Source organism: Calliphora vicina, chromosome 1, assembly GCF_958450345.1.
Source record: "Calliphora vicina chromosome 1, idCalVici1.1, whole genome shotgun sequence".
In the NCBI taxonomy this organism is placed as follows: domain Eukaryota; kingdom Metazoa; phylum Arthropoda; class Insecta; order Diptera; family Calliphoridae; genus Calliphora; species Calliphora vicina.
This window is the reverse complement of record NC_088780.1, coordinates 146,088,797-146,106,318: the sequence shown is the minus strand read 5'-3', so window position 1 is coordinate 146,106,318 and position 17,522 is coordinate 146,088,797. Positions and strand designations below refer to the sequence as shown.

The following is a 17,522-nucleotide window of genomic DNA, read 5'->3' as shown; positions in this document are numbered from 1 at the left end:
GATTGATATTTTTCTGAAAATTTTATTTTTATTTTATATTTTCTTGACATTTTTATTTGCCTCATTTGTTTTTATAAATACATACCCGATACATATGAAAATAAAAAGTTTTTGAATTGAATTTTCAATACCGACCGTAAATCAAAAAAATCATTTGTATTTTTTGAAAATCTAATACAAATTTTGTTTAGACGATGAAATTGTATTATGATACTTGAGTTTTTGACAAATATTAATACTCAGTATTGCCGTCTATAAATACCTTAAAAATATTTTTAAAATAAATTTCGTTTTTGATTAATAAATGTAATTGATTCCAGTATTATAGCATTCCATAATTGATCTTCAGAATAACAGTATGTATATTTTATATTTATGTATTTCATTTATTTGAATTATCAGTATAACACTATTTTCTATAAAAAATCTTCAGTATAAAATTATTTTATTATTATTATTTATTATTATAAATTATAAACAATTTTAAATAAAGATTTTTTTCTTGAGTAAACAATTTTTTATTAGACGATTTCAACACAAGACTACGCTATATGAAAGTAATTAAATGATCTATTGTATTACTCTGAAATTCCAAAAAGTACTATTTAAAATTTTAATTTTCCATCCCTGGTAGTAATATATTGTAGTCAATTGTCATTTTGACATATACCTGTCTATTGTGATTTATACTTTGGTGTTTTCTTTTTCTTGTAAACGGAACCTGCCAACGCATAAAAAATGGTTTTGCTTGATAATTCTTCGGTAATTTTATTGTTTTCTATATAAAATAATCGAATTTATAAATCTTCCTTAAATTTTAGTTTATAATACGTTTGCAGAAGCTTGCAAATTCAGCAAAAACAGATTCTTCATTCACTGTAACTTTTAAAAGATGTAAGTACTATATATATAATGTAACATACAATGACCAATTCTATACGCAATTGTCCTTTTTTGAATGTAAACATGAAGTAACAAATTATGGCCTAACTCAGCACTTTTTTTAATTTCTCAGTGATATAAAAATATTTGAGAGTACTCTAATATAGAAGTTATAGGCCATAGAATAAACACATCATAGGTATGTTATAGGCCGTTGAAATCACATTTCTCTTAGAAACTCAAATTTTCAGAAAAATATTTACATATTAGCCGGTTTTCGACTTAAAATAATGTACATATTTTCGTGATCGGATAATTATTAAAGACGATATACCTATGAGATTTTTATAATATGATTACTGTTAATAATTACTTTTTTGTATAACCAGCCTTCAGTCGGCCCAAGGACATTCAACCCTGAATATGTACATAATTACATATTTTTTAAGAACCTTTATTAATACAGCAGAGAAACAAGCTGATCGGTTGAAAATCGGCGGCTAGTCGCTAGATTAGGGCCTAGAGCTGACACATATGTATATTTAATTTATCCCTACATACGGGACTTATAATAACAAAATACATACAAGACAAAAATATAGCCCAGTTCACGGAAAAGTTTGCCCACTTCAGGAAAAGTAAATAATTTTGAAGAATTTAGGCAAGAAACAACATGAAATTTTAAATGATGGACATAACGAAAATATTAAATGCTTTATGAAAAAGCAAGTGTTTCATAAAGTTTCGGTTTAAAATGCAATTTGAGTCGATACAAATATGTATATGTTTTCGAATGTTCAAAATGTTGCTTATGTTAAATTTATTCTTTAGACAATGGTCATGACAAACCTAAGCCACGCGAAGGAAAACCAGCACTACCTGAGCCTGAAGAATACATGTGTCTGATGAGAGCTCAATCAAAATCTAAAAAGGTATTTACATATTTTTTGTCTACAAACAAAACTTAATTATTTGTATTTGTTTAAAATTTTATTTATGAAGCTTTCCACTGTGGTTAAACATGAGGATGTTCCCAAAATGATGACCATGTATGCTCAATTCATGAAAAGTAGTATGGATGGCTTGAAACGTGTTAAAAAGGTTAAAAGTAAAGCCAAAGCCGCTAAGGGCTAATATGAAAATACAATTTTAACACGTATTCGATTCCTTCTGATTGATTTACTTTAAACTAGCATTTAACGTTATTTTTTTAAATATTCTAGAATCATATAAGAAACAGAAATAAATAAAACAAAGGATATTTGTTACAATGATTTTAAAAAATGTTACTAAAACATAATGGTATTATTTGAAAATTGTTTGCGATATTAACACAATATGACATGTATATTTTTAATTACAAACTAACTACACAACATTTATACTTAAATAGAGAAAAAATTATAAAAGTAAAAACCCATGAAATTAGGTTCGCGGATTTGCTTATACTCGTTTTTCAACTAAACCCTTTTTCTTTAATTGACGTAAAGCACATTTCGCAGCAGTGCACTTAGCTATTCGATAGTTTCTACCAATTCCACGATAAGTGCCTTTGCAAAATACTTCGACCGTAACTCGAACTCGACGGCCGTCCGCTAGCTTTTCAGGTTTGCTAAAAGGTAATAAAAAAGACAAATAAATTCATAATTAAAAATAGTTTTTAAAAGATATATTCAGTCTTACCCGAATTTTGCAGTTTCAGGCTCTAATTCTAATAATTCTCTTATTGGCGATTTTGGCACAGAATTGCTAAATAGTTCTATTTCAGGACGCATCATATTGTAGTAAACTAGCCATACAGCATCTAGGGACATATTTGAGTCTAAGAATATGGCTCCTGCTACCGATTCAAACACATCACCTAAGGCCTTTGGTACCTCAACATCTTCAGCATCATCGCATTCCTCTTCGGACAACAAATAATACTAAAATTCAATGTAAATTGTGTTTAAAAAACGTAGATAAGTCTGAAAAATATAATGAACTCTCACCTCTTCACTTATACTATGACCATTTTCAGTTTGTATTCGCACAAAACGATCAATAACTTCGTTGAGGCCTGGCGACAAATGTCTGAAGTATTTGTGAAAGCCATGTCTAACTGCTAATGACGCAAATATGGTATTGTTGACCAATGCTGATCGTAGATCTGTTAACGCTCCCGGTGAATGTTGTCTAGGGTCTTCATATAAATGACGAGTTATCAAATAATCCAACACTGCATCACCCAAAAATTCGAGACGTTGATAACAATCCGTCAATCTATTTGGTGTGTAAGAAGCATGTGTCATGGCTTGCAATAAATAAGATCTGTCTCGAAATTTATAACCCAAATTTTTCTCGAATTCATCATAACCCTCCAGTAAGGCGTCAAGCTCTTTTTCAGCATTTGGTGTATAGTGCAACAGTGGAGATTTTGGTGGAGTCCATGAACCATAAACGGTTATCATTCCATCTTTATCGGGCAAAGTATTACCTGACTCTCTTGCTTTATCAGAATTATATGGTACACGTTCGTATGGAATAACTCGAATACCCAACCAAGCCATAAATAGTAAGGCTCCTCTTAGACCACACTCAATAAGATATGCACCTATTAGAGCCTCAACACAATCGGCTACAGATTTATCTGTAAATTAAAGAGAATGACAAATACATTCCCGTGTTAATATATGCCCTTTTTTATTACCTGTGATTTAAATTTCGCGGTTATCGGACAAACTTATTTTTCTTTGTTTCATTTTAATGTTATGAATTTTAAATAAAGCCTATTTAGAATATTGGACTTTAATATATTTTAAAATATACCCTGAAAGTTTTACTAAAATCGTACAACTTAAACATTTTATCGTGAAGGTAAAAAAAAACTACAAAAAGAAACATCAAAATGCATATATATTTTTGATCCGATTTTTATAAAACTTGGGAAAAATATACAATAAGACCGAAAAAATCTAAATTAATCCTTAAATTCACTTGGGGTTAAAATTACCTCAATCTTTTATAACATGAAAGACACGAGCCGTTAACGTTCTCCTATCATCCTAATATTTATCAGTACGCATTTCTACAATCCATAGCACAATTATAGATGGGATCGGTCTGTACTTTGATATTTTTTTCGGCCATACAATCTAGGACCACTCTAATGTACATTTATAAGTGAATTAATATTCCTATCATAATTTCGAATGGTTTAAAAAAGGTTTGATCGATCAGGGTTTAATATCTTGTGATACTAAATCCAATGAGGAACTTTAATAATATATTCACATACCTGGAATACTGTGTTGTGATACTAAATTATATGGTATGAAACAAGAAAACTCAAAAGGAACGTGATTCGGATCATCCCAATCGTGATTCGCTGTTGTTATGTTGCCACCGTTTCCTTCACCAACATCCTGATCCTAAAAATAACAAACAAAAAACATTAAGTGAGAAGTATACAATAACAATAAAATACATTTATGTATATATTTTTTTATAATCGTACCGAAAAATTGCAACCCCACTCGTCAGCCTTCTTACGAACCAATTCACAGATTTCAGCATTTGTCAGCTTTTTAATATTGACTAAATCAACTAAACTCCAATAGTGTGGAGGTATTTTGGCTTCTATTAAAGCTTTTTCTAATTCTTTGGGTACGTAATAACACGGTGGCAGCCAATTATCGCTGGGCTCAAATTTAGTAGCAATCATATACTCGCCCAATAGTTTTCGCCTGCCCAAGCGATAGAGATTTAAATTAGCCACTTGTTTTGAGCGCAAATGACTCAACTTTCCTTCGTGAACATTTTCATACGTAATATACAAATAGGTGGTAATGGCATATTTTAAAAAAGAATCACCTATAGTTTCCAGTCTTTCTAAATTTATACCATCATTTGCATTTGACATAGTAAGGGCTTGTAGTATAATACTAGGACTAGGCCCAGCATGTGTAGACAAGTCGGGTTGATAATCGAAACTAAAGTTCTCTACAGGAAAATGTTTCAAATTCTTGCTATATTCGTTTGAGGAATCTTGCATTTGTTTTTCTTTGATATACTCCTTTCCCTGACTTTCAAAGTCGATACGAATTAGTTTCTTTCCTGTTTCTGACAAAATTAGTTTTGGAGAGTCATTAAAGCTGTCAAACAGATCTCCACATCCATCAATTGTATACAACTCTTCGGGGTGATTGCTTAACCATTTCAAATTAAAAGAGTATAGCTGATCAACATTCAAGGCTTGATTAAGAGCTTGATCATTCGACAGAAACTTCATAAAGTCATAATCGGTTGCGTAAGGTATAAATTGCTTAAAAGTGTCTAAACACAATTCTAATGTATTTTTATCTTTGTTCGATTCTTTGATTTTTACGGGCAATTTTATATTGCGATCATACTCAACCAACATACCTGAATTTCGTATGTCGTATATTAATTGTTTAGTTGATTTTTCAAATTGTTCTATAGATTGTTTTAAATTCTCTGAAATTTCGTGTTTAATATCCAGAAAATTGTAACCCACTTGAAGATTTTTAGTTTCCTGATAATCCCGATCATTGGCTTTTGTCGCTTGTATAATTGAAAGTTGTTTATTAAGTTTTTCTATATCCTGCTCGGTTTCTATAGTTTCAGCTTCATTCTTTGAGGTTATAACTATGTCATCTTCATCGGTGGACTCTGTGTCATCAATCATTTCAACATCACTGTCAAAACATGATTCGGCATATGATATATCTGAGTCATAGTAGGCAAAGGCAGGTTCTTGTTTCTTCGCTTTAGGTTTTTTGATTGGTGGCATATCATCTTTTTCATCCAACTGTATGTCGGTGAAGGTTGGGGATGTTGCTCTAGCTGCATTTTCATCTAAAATTGTGGAAGACAAATAAAGTGTTTTATTAACTCGTAACACATCGAAATTAAAAAAAGAAAATAATAAGTGAATCAAAAGGTATCATACATAATTTGTGTCCGTTTAACGCTTGTTAAAATTACTCTTGATATCTAGAGCAATTTTGCAAAATTGTATATAACATACATATTTACTAGGGTTGTCAAATATTCGAGTTTATCGTTTTTATTATTCGACGAATCGATTAATTATCCTAATTAAATTACAGATACTTTAACCTTTCCCATGTATTGGTAGCAACAAGGTTTTTGTTATTAAGTTCGGTTTCATAATATTCTGATAGTGGTGTATTAATCCAAAGGCGATTGAAAATATTAACGTATAAACTATTGGTCTAGTTTCATTGCGATAGTTTTGTCCAAATTTTTTTTTAAATTATAAACTATTTTTTTTTATTCGATTAATGTATAAGTATTGATCAAATAATTGTTTCTTCTAAATTGAAAATATTATTCATTCGAACAAAAATATTTGTTTCCTCAATTATTTACCTATTAATTAATTAATTATTATGTATATTATATTATATGTACATATATAAATAAACTTACTAATTTTGTAGGATACTGAAATTAAATCGTTTAAAACTTCATCGTAGTCCTCATCATCCGTATCAGAGTCATAAAATCTATAATCCAAATTGTTAGCCATTTCATTAGACCATGTTCCTATTTCAACAAAACCAGGCACATCGTCAGGATTGCTTTCTTCGTCCATAGAAGTCTTATCTTGTTTGTCCGATTTTAATAAATCGTCGAGAACTTCTGGATCATTTGGCGTAGCCTTTTTACTCTTATCTTTTTGACCGAAATTTTCACCATCTGATTGTTCCCCGTCATTATCATCATCAGTGTTTTTGAGTTTGTTGGCTTTCGTTTTCTTCAAAACGTCACTTAAACACCAGCCGAAATCCAACATAGGCCAATCTTTATCTTCAGATAATTCAATTTGTCCTAAAGCCATATCTTTTACAACTTTCTTGCGTATGTCATCAGCCAACAGCAGACCGTTTATTCTGTACAAAATACAAGGTAGGCACACTGCAGTACGCCATAACGAGGCAGGAAATGGATGCACAGTACACAATTCTGGCACAAGTATTTGCTTCAATTCCAAATTTTCCCGTTTAGCTCTTTTAGTTGCCTCAGAACTTGTTGGCAAAGCTACACCCTTACGATTGACGTAGCGAGGTGTAAGGAAGTTTAATCTTGCACTGGTGTGGTCCACATCTAGCAACGGTTGTTTTGGATGAATTTTCAAGCCGTATTTTAAATAATAGTAATGCATAAATGTGCGATATTTCTTGCTGGGAAACATGCTTAAGGGAGACAGTTGGTGACATATTTCAGCTACATAGAAGTAGTGAGGCTGGTCCTGATTGCGATACCAGGGCATTACAACAGCATCATTGAACCTGTCTGCTGAGAATTCTTTAGCATGACGTTCTTCTTCGGGCACAGGGGTGGGCATCATATTGGCGTTCTGTTCTATTATCTCTAAAAATTTCCAATCAATAGTCTTGTCATCATCTACCGTTTTGACCGTGGGCACTATAAAGACACAATTTTCGGTAGACTCTGGATCGAAAAGCATTAAAAACTTTTTCAAACGCAACACTTTGGTAAATGTGTAATTAATAAACGTGTTAATGCAAGAAATTTGCTTTTCAGTTAGTACCACACGTTGCGGATGTAAAACTAAAGAAACCTTAACTTCTCCCGAACGAGTAAATATAGGAAACGAACTAACTTTAGGTATTTTCTTGAGAGTTAAAATGCCAAAACCTTGCAACGCATCTTCTGGTGGGTATATTTTGCGACCTCTAGTGTTTTGTTCTTCCGGTATGGGACATTGTAGAGTGAGATCCAGTAAGTACAAGTAACATGGTACACCAGCAACAGGTCGACAGTCGCAAAACTCTGAAGCAATCTTAAAATATTTAAACAAAAAAAATTTGTTAAGTTCTTGTTTGCATTTGGAAAGAAAAACTTACTCTTTTATAATAGTATTGCCTTCTTTTAGTTGTACCCGGTCTTGGTTCAGAATTTTCCATTACTATTTTTTCATCTTGTTCTTCTAATTCGAAGTTTTCCCAATCCATTTCAATTGCTCTGAACCCTTCCTTGCCTATAGGCTGTAAGTTATCATCTAATTCTCCAGATTTGTGTAACTCAATGCAGGCCTGTAATGCAGCCATTCTACGAGCTAAAATATGTGTAGGCATTGGTAAGCCAACAATATCATATTTTAACGGTGAATTAATTGGCAATCTTAAGGTGTACTGGTACATTGTTATATTATTACGCTTGGTGTGGGCACAACGCCATAGTGGTGTTAGTTTAGTAAACGTATCGCTAGGTAATTTGGCACAGTATTTATTTACTAATGCTATTGAATTACTTAAATCTACAGATGCGCCCGTTAGTAGACGAACCAATGGTTTATACGGTTTAATGCATTTGTTAAAAATGTCGGCTTCTCTATGTTCATTTTCTGGAGGCTCTATGTTGGCGCATTTATGAAGAAGCATCTGAAAATTAATTATTTTAATTCATAATAGTACACATATGATTTTTCTAATTACCTTTTCAATTTCCCTATATTCTGCCATTTGCTGAACAATTGTATTTGTTGTATTATCCATATTTTCAAACTGCTTGATTTCAAATATAGATTGACTATTTTCTCCGTCAGATTCATCGAACTCGCTGAGCAAACAAACGAATTTTTTCTTTTCCTTCGCTTTTTGAACAGAATTTGAGGATTGATCGATTTTATTGGTCTTAATTTCCAAGTTTTTCAGATCTTCATCAATATAAAACATTGTATAATCATCATTCGTTTTCGATGAACTTGTAGGTTCAGAATTATGTTTTTCGCAATGAGATTCGGCCATGTTACTATTACTTTCATTTATTTCTTCTATGTCAATCACTTTATGAGTATCGCATGCTTTTATCACAGATTTATTGGAATTAAAGCTTTCATTTAAACTAATGGAATCATTTAAAGTGTTGTTATCACCTTCATTCAATACTGTTTTGTTAGAGTTCTTATCATTAGCGGTGGTGTCATAACTATTTTCGACATCGTTATTAACTATGTTGTGCTCTTGTATGTCTTCTATAGCTAGAGTTTCATCCTTGATTTCTTTCAATATTAAATCACTGCTAATTGTAGAAGGTTTCGATGGATGTTTGTTAGTTATCACCTCTGGATTTAATATTTTTATTGTACCTTTAATGGAACCATATACAAACTTTTTTTTCGTAGAAATGCCATTAATTTTATCGTCTTCGTCTCCGTCTTCGTCGTCATCATCTTCTTGGCCTTTTTCCGAATTATCTGAATCGGTTATACAATTGTCTTCATCCTCTTCTAAACTGCATACTAAACGATGACTTCTGTCTTTGATTTGTTCATTTGTGGTCGCTAGATTTGTTAAATCTTTCCAGTCAGACGCGACTAATACTATATGATACGCTGGTACCGCTCTAGCTCTTCCCTTACATTGAACATAACTACGGTATGTAGAGGGAGCATCCCATCTAACTACCAAATTACATTTAGGTACATCTATTCCCTCTTCCAGAACAGATGTACCAATTAACACGTTGCAATCATGCATGCGAAAACGTTTTAAAACTTCCTCTTGTCTTCGATGCTCTGCCTCGGCTTCTTTTGGTTCGGTTATTGGGTCGGCTACTCGGTCCGTGGTAAATTGGCATTTAATAAATTTCAATTCGGGATCATGTCTACTCATTTCGGCCAACAATTCAAAAAGTACTCGGGCTATGTAATTTGAATTGCAAAATATTATAGAACACAGAGTGTCAGCGGCATCATGATGATCACGATGATGACGTCGAAATGGTCGTCTCTTGGGACGATTATGATTATGTCCACCAGATTGACGACGATTTATGTTAGATAATGGTTGAGCTTTATTTGAAGTAGTTGTGTCATCAGACTTATTGGTATTGCTTACAGGTTTACTATCCACTTCTGTGCCAGAGTTTAATTTTTCGTTTGTCATTTTCATGTGAAATTCAGGTTTAACAATCGAATCGAGATTTTCAACTATTGATCGGGACTCTAGCTGTTGTTTTTCAACAGCTTGCTCAACTGAATGACATTTGGTTTCCAGAATACGAGTAAGTTTTTGAAAATCCATTGAATCTAATTCTAAACTTATGCGCTTCATTGTATCATTTTTACTTATATTGTCATCTGGCTTAAACAATCTTAAAACTTCCAACAGTCTCAACACCTTTGGGCTCGAATAATTTTCTACGCAGTCTTTATGATTATTCTTAAATTTTCGAAAATTTTGCTCACATAGAGCATGAACTTCTAAGAGAGCTGTATTTACTAGACATAAAAGAATATAGTGGCGTTCGTGTGGAGTTTTTATCTTTTGCTTCTCTATGCGTTGATACATATTGAATGCGACCCTATCGGCGGACCATGGACCCATTTCTAATAAAACTTGTAGCATAATATCTAAAAATTCAAGTGGTTCTTTTTTAGGATCTGGTATGTCTTTTAATTCTTCTAGAAACTCATCAGTACTATAAATTTCAAACGGGTCGTAACGATGATCAGTAAGAAACGCTTTGCGAGTCAATAGAATGTCCTGTAGTAAAGAGCACAATTCACTTTGTTTGTAAGGCGCACATTGGACAATGAATTCAAAGGGTTTGGCGCAATATCTGTAAAATTATGGTAAATTAAATATTATTTATAAAAAATTAATTGGCGGAGGTGAAATTTTTGTTACTGTATATGCATTTTATTATACTAACCTTAATACTGTAACTATATCGCTAGCAGTTTCCGTTTTACATTGCACTGTATTTTCCAAAGTATTAAGCATTGCTGAAAGTTCTGCTAAAGCACAACCGGCACTATGTAGAGGACCAGCCAAACCCAATACCTTTGGCATGTACTTCAGCTCTTGGGGTATATAAAAATTCTTAAAAATCGCTATAATATCGCATTGTACATTATCCTGATGACAGTCTTCCAAAACCAATAAATTTATGTTTTTCATTTGTATTTTATCCTCATTTAACAAATTCAAACAGGTTTTGGGATGTAAGATATAAACATGATAACCCTCTGGTAGTTCAATACTTGGTGCTGCAGAAGGTTCCTGATATACTCTCAAATCCGTTAAATGCTGCAACATGGTGAACATAGCTGGAGCTTTATTGACACTTAAATAAATACTTATTTTAGATTTCTCCGAACGTGTTTCACGGCCTAGTTCTTGCATTAACTTAAGAGAGATAAATTCTTTGGAAGACTTATGGCCCAAACATATCATCGTGTTTCGTTCAAAGGCGGCTGCCAAAAGTTCGACTTGATAGTCTCGAGGACTAAAAACCGCTGTATGTAAGTTATCACACCAATGAAAAGACATGGTGGATAAGAGAGGTTACTGCAAAAATTAAATCAGACTAGTTAGTATAATAAAATCAAAATAAGAAAGGGGAATACTAAGTTTTTTTGTTTTAACACAGCGGCTGTTTGATTTTGCAAAAAACTTTTATCTGCAAAATGTGACAGAATGAATGTAAACAAAAAGCATATTTTATTTATACACTCCTCGAAATAAGTATATGGTACAATTAAATAGAGTATTTTTATATGTAAACCAGGGAGTCAGTAATTATTCCTGATAGATAGGTAACTGAGTGTCAAAAACCTAAGTATGTTGTCAAAAACCTAATTCATGAGAATGTATTGCATGTATTATGTTTTTGTATCACCCGTATGTGTGAAAAGAGAGTAATTTTTTACTCTATCCTTCCGTACTATGCGTCTATTCTATGCCCTTCACCTTCTTGAGAAGGGTAAATATAAGTTTGTCATTCCGTTTGTAATTTCTACATTTTTCATTTCCGACCCTATAAAGTATATATATTCTGGATCCTTATAGATAGCGGAGTCGATTAAGCCATGCCCGTCTGTCTGTTGAAATCAATTTTCTGAAGACCCCAGATATCTTAGGGACCCAAATCTTCAATAATTCTGTCAGACATGCTTTCGAGAAGTTTCCTATTTAAAATCAGCAAAATCGGTCCACAAATGGCTGAGATATGAGGAAAAAACCAGGACAAACTCGATTTTGACCTATTTATGATCTATATCTGGATTATTAAGTCATTAATATAGACAATATGGATATCTAATGATAGATATTTCAAAGACCTTCGTAACGACGTGTATAAGACCATAGTAAGTTGGACCTACAATGGGTCAAAATAGGAACAAATATTTTTTAACCCGAATTTTTTTTTCAGCAAAAAATTTTTTTTTTAAATTTAAAAAAAACAATTCGAAAAAAAAAAATTTCCAAAAAAATGAAAAAACAACTTTGGAAAGAAATAAATTTTGGTTACCTAAAAATATTTAAAATTTTTATCTTGAAGTATAATTTGGTGAGGGTGAAGTATATAAGTATATAATAGAGCTCTCTTACTTGTTTTTGGTTGAAATAGTCACCATTAGAAACTAGTTTCAAGAAGCAGATGAGGAATTTTTACTGTTTCCATGATTAATTTATAGAATTAGATTTAGTTGCATGATTTTAGAAAAAGATTAATTTCCAAAATGTTGCTACAAAACGCAATATTATATTATTTCCACCATTCCCAGTACATTTGTAGAATTCCTAGATGATTCATTATACATATTGCCAACTTAAATGCATGAGTATTGGTTGCTTTATCGAATTACATGTTTTGCTTCTACGATAGTGAAGTGTTCATAACCACTACACTCGTTCCAAAAGTAGTTATTTTGAAAATTTTTCATGTTTTATATTTTTAAAAATTTTCTGGCAAACATTAAATGAAATTTCGATCCTAATTTAGTTTATTTTACTCATTTTAATTGGATTTCCAATAAATCTATCAGATTTAAAAAAGGATTTTTGTATTTTATTTATTTTTTGAAATTCATAGTAATATAAAAAGTCCCTTTGGACCAAAATAACTTATATTACATAGTTAAATTACCTGAATAAGTATACATTAAAAAAAATATAAATCAAATAAAATCTTATTCGATTTCACTTAAATTTAAAAATACAGATCACAATGGCTCCCCAATCACGAAATAAAATATATTGTTATAAAAGTTATTATCCCATAAATAGCAGCAAGATGAACTTAAATTTAACACTAGTCAAATAAAGCAATTATATAAAAAAGAGAAGTAGTTGAAAATGTGTATGCTACATTCAAAAGCCACCAAAATGTTTCAGTGTTTTCAAATAATGTACTCCGTATTCTAGGTATTACAACCTGAGGATTTCTTGTGGAACGAGAAAATGATAATTCAGAGCGGCAATCCACTTTTAATCACCCTATAGAAATCGAATTCCGAAGTGATATGAAATCTCTAAAAGAACAACCTAAAAATGTTCTTACATATCCAGAAATATGCATAAGTCTTAGGACATTATAAACATAACGCACAATCATATTCACAATACGATTCAATCTTTGGATGTTATAGGACATGGTACCAGAAATAACTTCCAGTCCATAGCAAATATTGGCATCAAAAGGGCATAGGCCAATTTCCGTTTAATGGCATGAGTTAGGTACATATTGCATGAGTAAAATCTTCTAAGAATACCAACAATTCTACCATATAAATATTCTCAATTGAATAAATAAAAAAATAAAATACGAAATCTTAATTGGATTATGACATAATAGGTGTGTTCGCGTACTTTCCAGTAAAAAATATCCAGTAACTTTATTTTAGAGAGTAAAAATAAATTACTCTCAATCTAAAAAAATATCCAAAAAAGTACGCGAACAACAATTTGTAAAAATAAGTTGTATTTTATTATAAATCAATTTAAAACGTTTGTTTTTTGTTATTTTACTTCTTTTCTTTGCAAAACTTGTAAATTGTATTTATTTTCAACTTTTTAGTTCTGTTTACATTTGCAACCACATGTTTTAAACACAATTTTATGTTGATATTTTTTACTGGACAAAAAATTTCCAGTAAAAAAATATCATGTTCTCTATCTACGAACTATCACTTTTAACCAGTGATGTTCAAAAATAAAAATGAAGATATTTGGTGAGAGAGCTACCCAGCAAACATAATGTCAAACACTTCAAATAATAACAAAATGAAGAAAGTTTAAATTTAGAATTTTTGTCAAATAAAACCAATTTATTAAATGAATATAATTTAAATTTTAAGGAAATGAAAGAATATACATTATACGGCCGAAATACTCTCAAATTTTTTATTTATTTTTAACTTTGTTTTTTTGTGTTCAATTGTAATTGAAACGCGTGTGTTTGCTATGCTTCATCCAAAAACCAACCAACAACAATGCTTATTGAATTTCTGAAAAAATGAGACATTTATTACGCTCTTTAAAAGAGCGTAACAAATGTGTTTAAATTTTTTAAACAATTGTTGTATGGGATGAACATCACTGCTTTTAACACTCTCTTGCTCTCTCGTTACAAGTTTTTAAAAGTATACGAACGGAATCCCGTAACTTCCAGTAATAATTTGTACAAATTATTACAAATTAAATTTTATGTGAAAATACTATGAATATGATTGGCTGTTTCTGGACATGGCTCTTCTTAGGCGTAAGCCGTAATTTCATATAATTTCAGAGCTAAATTAAGTAATTTAGGTGCAATCTGAATGGGCTATTTCATATACTATATATGTATGTATTTTGAATTAAAAATAAAAAAATGTGTGAAATATAGAAAACAATTAATAATTTTATTGATTGTAGATTATTATCAAAATCTACAAAACTGTTTAAGTATGTAAACATATAGATTTTATTCTACTTGAACGAGATTTAAAGTTATTCAAACGAGTGTAAATGGGGTATAAGTAAAATTGATAGATATTTTTAATTGTTTTAAAAAAAAGTTGCATTCATACAAATTTGCTTGTATTTGCACATCTTCTTCTACTTGTTCATTTAAATTATAATATTTAGGAGTTTTTTAACTTATTTATCGCATAAATTCAAAAACCTTAGAGCCAAATATTGTTGATCAATAACTTTTGAGAAGAATTCAAGGTTAGCTTAATTGTTGAGAATTAAAAAAGTTTAAAAGTCATACAGTAAAATCATTCCCAAAGAATTAATTATTTATTCAATTAATTCATAATAAAATTATATCAACCTTTAACTAATTCAATTACATATGTATTTGTTAACACAAATCTAGACGACATTAGTAATTAGTTCTTAATAATACATACCAAAAACTAAATAATATTCAATTCAAGAAATTTGAACCATATACTTATTTCGAGGAGTATTTAGTACTATTTTTAAGGCAGCTGATTTTGACAGCAATCTTAAATTTTCAGGTCACTCTTAAAATGATGTTGGCAATAAGCTAGTAGTACAAAAACAACATCCTTTTTGTTTTTGTACATGAAAATAGTTCTGTCAATTTCAGCCTGATTTTGTTGGGTTTAGATTTTTTGCACCAACAAACACTAGCACGAGACACGAACATAAAATTAACTGGGCTTTCGACGCCATCTTGTTAAGCTGGTTAATATTGGAAAAATATTGCGGCTTTTTAAAAATATATAAAAATAATTACAATAATAAATACCTTTTAACCACAAAGTATATATTCTGTGCTTTTAACTCGAAGATGAGACGTTCTAAGGCACCATCTGTTTTAAATAAAGCAAAACGTGTGAGTGATTCCAATGATTACAGTAATGAGACTGAAGTAGGTGGCCATGATTCAGATCCCGAGGATGAACAATATAACTGGGGTTCTCGTACTCATAATGGTGAAATTAAACCCAACAGATTTGAAAACAAACGAATTTTTAATATAGTATGGCGTGATATATCTACTAAAAAACATAAAACTTGGAAAGGAGATGGAACGCTGGAGGTAAATAATTTGATAGTAAAGGCCATTTTGAAAGATGAAACAGGCAAATACTTGGGATGTTCAACAAAATTTAACAAAAACGACATAGCTCCAGACTTTCAGATGGTAATCGGAGGCAAAGAAATTGAAATACAAAATGAAATCACGGAAGAAGACGAATTGCATGAACTTCGTAAGAGACAAGTTCTAAATCGAAACTGGGGTGAGGAGTGGATATCTCCTAAAGAGCTGACTGAGGAAGATAAGAAACCGAAAGGAAGTTTTAAATTTAAACCTATTTTAATGTTAAAGCCTCCAGAAGTACCCTTAAGTGTCAATTTAAAATCCAACTGGGAAACGAAAGAAACGCAAAAACAAAATACTTCTTTCGGTATCAACAAATCTGACATTTGTTCATCTAGCCAAATTAATTTAAAAACTCCTCCAAGTACTGGTTTATGTAGAGAATTTATTTGCTTTGTAAGACCCTCTGAATTGCAACAATTCCTTCTTCTAAAGGCAGTAGAATACTATACCTCGGTAAAATCTTGTTTAACTCTGGAAAAAATACAATCACTTGATATAGATCACATTCTAAAACACATTTGCAACCATCCTTCATTTATCAACCATAAATCTACCACAAATGAATTAATGCGCTATCTAATACCCACCTTACCCGATTGGTCCGAAATGGGTCCTTTTGATTCGGGTAAATTGGAATTTGTCCAGTATTTTTTATCCGATTTAACAAAGTTTAAGCCTCAACATTGCATAATTCTTGCAATAAATTCAAATGTCTTAAATATGCTACAAGGTTTATGTGATTTCATGAATATAAAGTGTTTACGGTTAAATACAAATCTCTCCAAAGACGACAAATCACGAGTTATAGATGAATTTTGTTCATCAGAAAAGGACTTAACTCAAGTTTTACTAGTAAATTCTCAAGAAGTAATGAAAACTTTTGATTTGTCTACTTACTGCAACAAACTTATAATTTTTGAGGAATTTTCCAAAAATATTAACATATCAAATTTACTGCATAAATACAAAGAAATGAGTGTATATTATTTGGTCACTGCATTTTCTATTGAAGAATTATTACTGCTTGATACATATAATAACAATAATAGAGAAAACTTGTTGGAACTAATAGATGAATTGGTTAATATATCAAATATGGACAATGATTGCTGTTATCTACATTCGAAAATTGAATGTAACTGCTTTGAAAGTACTGATGAATGTGTTAATGCTAATAATATATTCATAAAGAATTGGCAACATTTTAAAATTCCATTTGATGTGCAACTTTTAAAGGTAATAAAGGTATTTATAGACGGCAATACTGAGTATTAACACTTTTCAAATTTAAAATATTGAAATCAGTCGGTATTTGAAAAAATCGTTTCAAAAAAACATTTATTGTTTACAAATATTTTATTTCTTTGTTGATTGATATTTTTCTGAAAATTTTTATTTTATATTTTCTTGACATTTTTATTTGCCTTTGTTTTTATAAATACATACCCGATACATATGAAAATAAAAAGTTTTTGAATTGTATTAAACAAATTTTTTGAAAATCTAATACAAATTTTGTTTAGACGATGAAATTGTATTATGATACTTGAGTTTTTGACAAATATTAATACTCAGTATTGCCGTCTATAAATACCTTAAATAATATTTAAACATGAGAATTTAATAATAAAATTTATTTAAATTTTCAGATTTCTTCTTTGGAAAACTCGGCGGAAAATATTGTTTCAATTTTTTGTAGAAATCTTCATTTATAATAAAAATAATTAAACTTTAAT

General features: G+C 30.8%; 3 protein-coding genes across 3 annotated transcripts; 2 read left to right on the top strand and 1 right to left on the bottom strand.

Annotated features, from left to right (window-relative positions):
* The first annotated feature begins 629 nt into the window (after nt 1-629).
* Nucleotides 630-2,182, top strand: Srp14 (signal recognition particle 14). The gene is made up of 4 exons (XM_065516061.1): nt 630-762; nt 822-894; nt 1,714-1,814; nt 1,885-2,182. The coding sequence occupies exons 1-4, from the start codon at nt 739-741 to the stop codon at nt 2,014-2,016; spliced, it is 330 nt and encodes a 109-aa protein (XP_065372133.1). The 5' UTR covers nt 630-738; the 3' UTR covers nt 2,017-2,182.
* Nucleotides 2,144-11,306, bottom strand: Dcr-1 (Endoribonuclease Dcr-1). Its single transcript, XM_065516054.1, has 9 exons — nt 10,591-11,306; nt 8,370-10,497; nt 7,779-8,315; nt 6,337-7,714; nt 4,379-5,739; nt 4,160-4,292; nt 2,874-3,511; nt 2,566-2,807; nt 2,144-2,494 (listed from the first exon to the last, which is right to left on the bottom strand). Exons 1-9 carry the CDS (start codon nt 11,208-11,210, stop codon nt 2,326-2,328), a joined length of 7,206 nt encoding a protein of 2,401 aa, XP_065372126.1. The 5' UTR covers nt 11,211-11,306; the 3' UTR covers nt 2,144-2,325.
* Nucleotides 11,307-15,232: 3,926 nt separating this feature from the next.
* On the top strand, nt 15,233-17,518 carry LOC135958602 (uncharacterized). The gene is made up of 2 exons (XM_065509499.1): nt 15,233-17,022; nt 17,436-17,518. The coding sequence occupies exons 1-2, from the start codon at nt 15,469-15,471 to the stop codon at nt 17,499-17,501; spliced, it is 1,620 nt and encodes a 539-aa protein (XP_065365571.1). The 5' UTR covers nt 15,233-15,468; the 3' UTR covers nt 17,502-17,518.
* Nucleotides 17,519-17,522: the final 4 nt, after the last annotated feature.

Excerpts from the sequence above, each read along its gene's own strand:
- Srp14 (XM_065516061.1), top strand. The coding sequence starts at position 739 with ATGGTTTTGCTTGATAATTCTTCG. Across the intron at positions 763-821 it reads TTTTGCTTGATAATTCTTCG|TTTATAATACGTTTGCAGAA; the intron begins GTAATTTTATTG and ends CTTAAATTTTAG. Across the intron at positions 1,815-1,884 it reads CTCAATCAAAATCTAAAAAG|CTTTCCACTGTGGTTAAACA; the intron begins GTATTTACATAT and ends TTATTTATGAAG.
- Dcr-1 (XM_065516054.1), bottom strand. The coding sequence starts at position 11,210 with ATGTCTTTTCATTGGTGTGATAACTTACATACAGCGGTTTTTAGTCCT. Across the intron at positions 10,498-10,590 it reads GATATAGTTACAGTATTAAG|ATATTGCGCCAAACCCTTTG; the intron begins GTTAGTATAATA and ends ATAATTTTACAG. Across the intron at positions 8,316-8,369 it reads AATATAGGGAAATTGAAAAG|ATGCTTCTTCATAAATGCGC; the intron begins GTAATTAGAAAA and ends ATTAATTTTCAG.
- LOC135958602 (XM_065509499.1), top strand. The coding sequence starts at position 15,469 with ATGAGACGTTCTAAGGCACCATCTGTTTTAAATAAAGCAAAACGTGTG. Across the intron at positions 17,023-17,435 it reads TTGATGTGCAACTTTTAAAG|ATTTCTTCTTTGGAAAACTC; the intron begins GTAATAAAGGTA and ends TTAAATTTTCAG.